This window comes from Mustela putorius, unplaced genomic scaffold (assembly GCF_011764305.1).
Source record: "Mustela putorius furo isolate JIRA1106 unplaced genomic scaffold, ASM1176430v1.1 tig00003923_pilon_pilon_pilon, whole genome shotgun sequence".
Lineage (NCBI taxonomy): Eukaryota > Metazoa > Chordata > Mammalia > Carnivora > Mustelidae > Mustela > Mustela putorius.
Window position 1 is genome coordinate 11602290 of NW_025422068.1, and position 2400 is coordinate 11604689.

Genomic DNA, 2400 nt, shown 5'->3' on the forward strand with positions numbered 1-2400 from the left:
GCCTACTTGTGGTCTCTGTCTGTCAAATAAATAAATAAAATCTTTTTAAAAAAAAGCTGTTTTTTCACTACACACAGAGAGGGTTTAGGATTTAAAAAAAGCCTGCAGGTATTATGATCATCATTAACAGTGAGGAAACAGAGCCTCACACAGAGATTATTTACTCAAAGTCACAGAATCAGGGGATGGCATTGCCAGGCACAGGATGTCCTGGTCCTTCAGTGTTGACTGCCAATCCTGCAATGGTCCAACCCCTTTCTCAGGGCCCCCATCACCTCCCGGTTTCTCAAGCTATAAATGAAGGGGTTGAGCATAGGCGTAAGGACTGTGTAGAAGATAGAGACCACCTTGTCATGGCTGGGAGCCCGGTAGTGCCGAGGCCTCAGGTAGATGAACATGGCTGCCCCGTAGAAGAGGGAGACAGCTGTCAGATGGGAAGAACAGGTGGCCAGGGCCTTTTTGCCAGCCTGAGCAGAGCGCATGCGGAGCACAGCCCTCAGGATACGAGCATAGGAGGCAACGATGATGGAGAAGGGAAGAAACAGCATGAAGACACAGCAAGCATATATAACGTTCTCAAAAATGGATGTGTCTATACAGGCCAGTTTCAACAAGGATAGCATCTCACAAAAGAAGTGGTTCACTTCCTTCCAGCCACAGTAGGGGAAGGTCATTACTACCACCATCTGGATCACACCATCTATTATCCCGAAGGCCCAGGAGCTCCCAACAATCTGGAGGCAGACCCTCTGATTCATGAGGACAGGATAGTGAAGTGGGTGGCTAATGGCCACATAGCGGTCATAAGCCATGAGTCCCAGCAAGAGCCCTTCAGACCCCACAAGACAGACAAAGAGGCCAATTTGTATGCCACAACCCACAAAAGAGATGGACTTCCTGCCAGATAGGAAGTTGACTACCATCTTTGGCACATTGGTACAGACCAACATGAGGTCCATGAGGGAGAGCTGACTGAGGAAGAAGTACATGGGTGTATGAAGTCGAGGATCTATGTAGATGAGGAAGAGGAGGAGAACATTCCCACAGAGGGCCACTGTGAAGACCACCATAACTAGAGAGAAGAGGACAAGGTCAGTTGGACTGTGAGAAAAAATGCCCAAGAGGATGAAGTCATCTGTGGATGATTGATTCGACTGTATCTCCATGGCTTAGTTGATGTTTCTGGTTACCTGTGACTGTGAACAAAAAATAATGGATCGACTGACATTTCTTTATTACCTCTGCATTCTACATCTTCAGCCAGTTGTTTTGTTTGTAACTCAACAATATCAACTTTGAGACCTCAACAATATCAACTTTGGGACATGGAAGAGATACTCCTTTATATTCCCATCTAACAGCAATAGGAGTCATCCTAGCTTATAGAATGGACCAATTATCTATTTGTGTATATCCTTACCTGGAAGAGATTATCATATAGGACCTTTATGCAAGCAAAGTTTTGGCTTTATTATATGATATTGAGTCTTTTATGATATCACACAGATTCGGTAAACTATCTTAAACAGAGCTATACCTTCTCAGCCCATCAGACCATTAATATGCGTAATGGAAAAGGATGTGTTTGAATCATGAGTCGCTCTTTAACCCATGTTTCTTTATGTTCTAAGAGTGTTTTCATACTAGCCGTTCTGATATATTTATAGTATCGATAAAAGAAGTATCTTCAGTGCCTCACATGAGAGGGAATAGTTATAATTAGATGGCATTATTGTCAATTATATTGGGGGTGACAGGAAATTCACAGGACCAATGTGGAAAAGCAACAGTTTGGTGCCCAAACTTATTAAGAACAGTGAAGTCTTCAATTGTGCTGAAACTTCAAAAATAATCCCAGGATTAGGCTTCAGTAAAAGCTGACTGGTAAACAGTTAATATCTACTTACTAAATCACTTTTAGTAGACATCAAAGAGCCTTAACCCACTGAGCCACCCAGGTGCCCCTCAAAGAGCCTTATAAAATATTTCTAACCACTTTCTTGCACATGACTCTCTGAACCATTTACTCACTGCCTCATAAAAGTTTGAATTAATTGCTCTATTGGGTATTTACCCTAAAGATACAAATGTAGTGATCCAAAGGGACACATGCACCCGAATGTTTATAGCAGCAATGTCCACAATAGCCAAACTATGGAAAGAACCTAGATGTCCATCAACAGATGAATGGATCAAGAAGATGTGGTATATATACACAATGGAATACTATGCAGCCATCAAAAGAAATGAAATCTTGCCATTTGCAACAACATGGATGGAACTAGAGCGTATCATGCTTAGCGAAATAAGTCAAGCAGAGAAAGACAACTATCATATGATCTCCCTGATATGAGGAAGTGGTGATGCAACATGGAGGCTTAAGTGGGTAGAAGAAGAATA

General features: G+C 42.3%; 1 protein-coding gene across 1 annotated transcript; it reads right to left on the reverse strand.

Moving 5' to 3' along the window:
* Positions 1–218: 218 nt before the first annotated feature.
* Positions 219–1166, reverse strand: LOC101692621 (olfactory receptor 2V2). Its single transcript, XM_004780213.1, has one exon. It carries the CDS (start codon positions 1164–1166, stop codon positions 219–221), a length of 948 nt encoding a protein of 315 aa, XP_004780270.1.
* Between the last annotated feature and the right edge of the window lie 1234 nt (positions 1167–2400).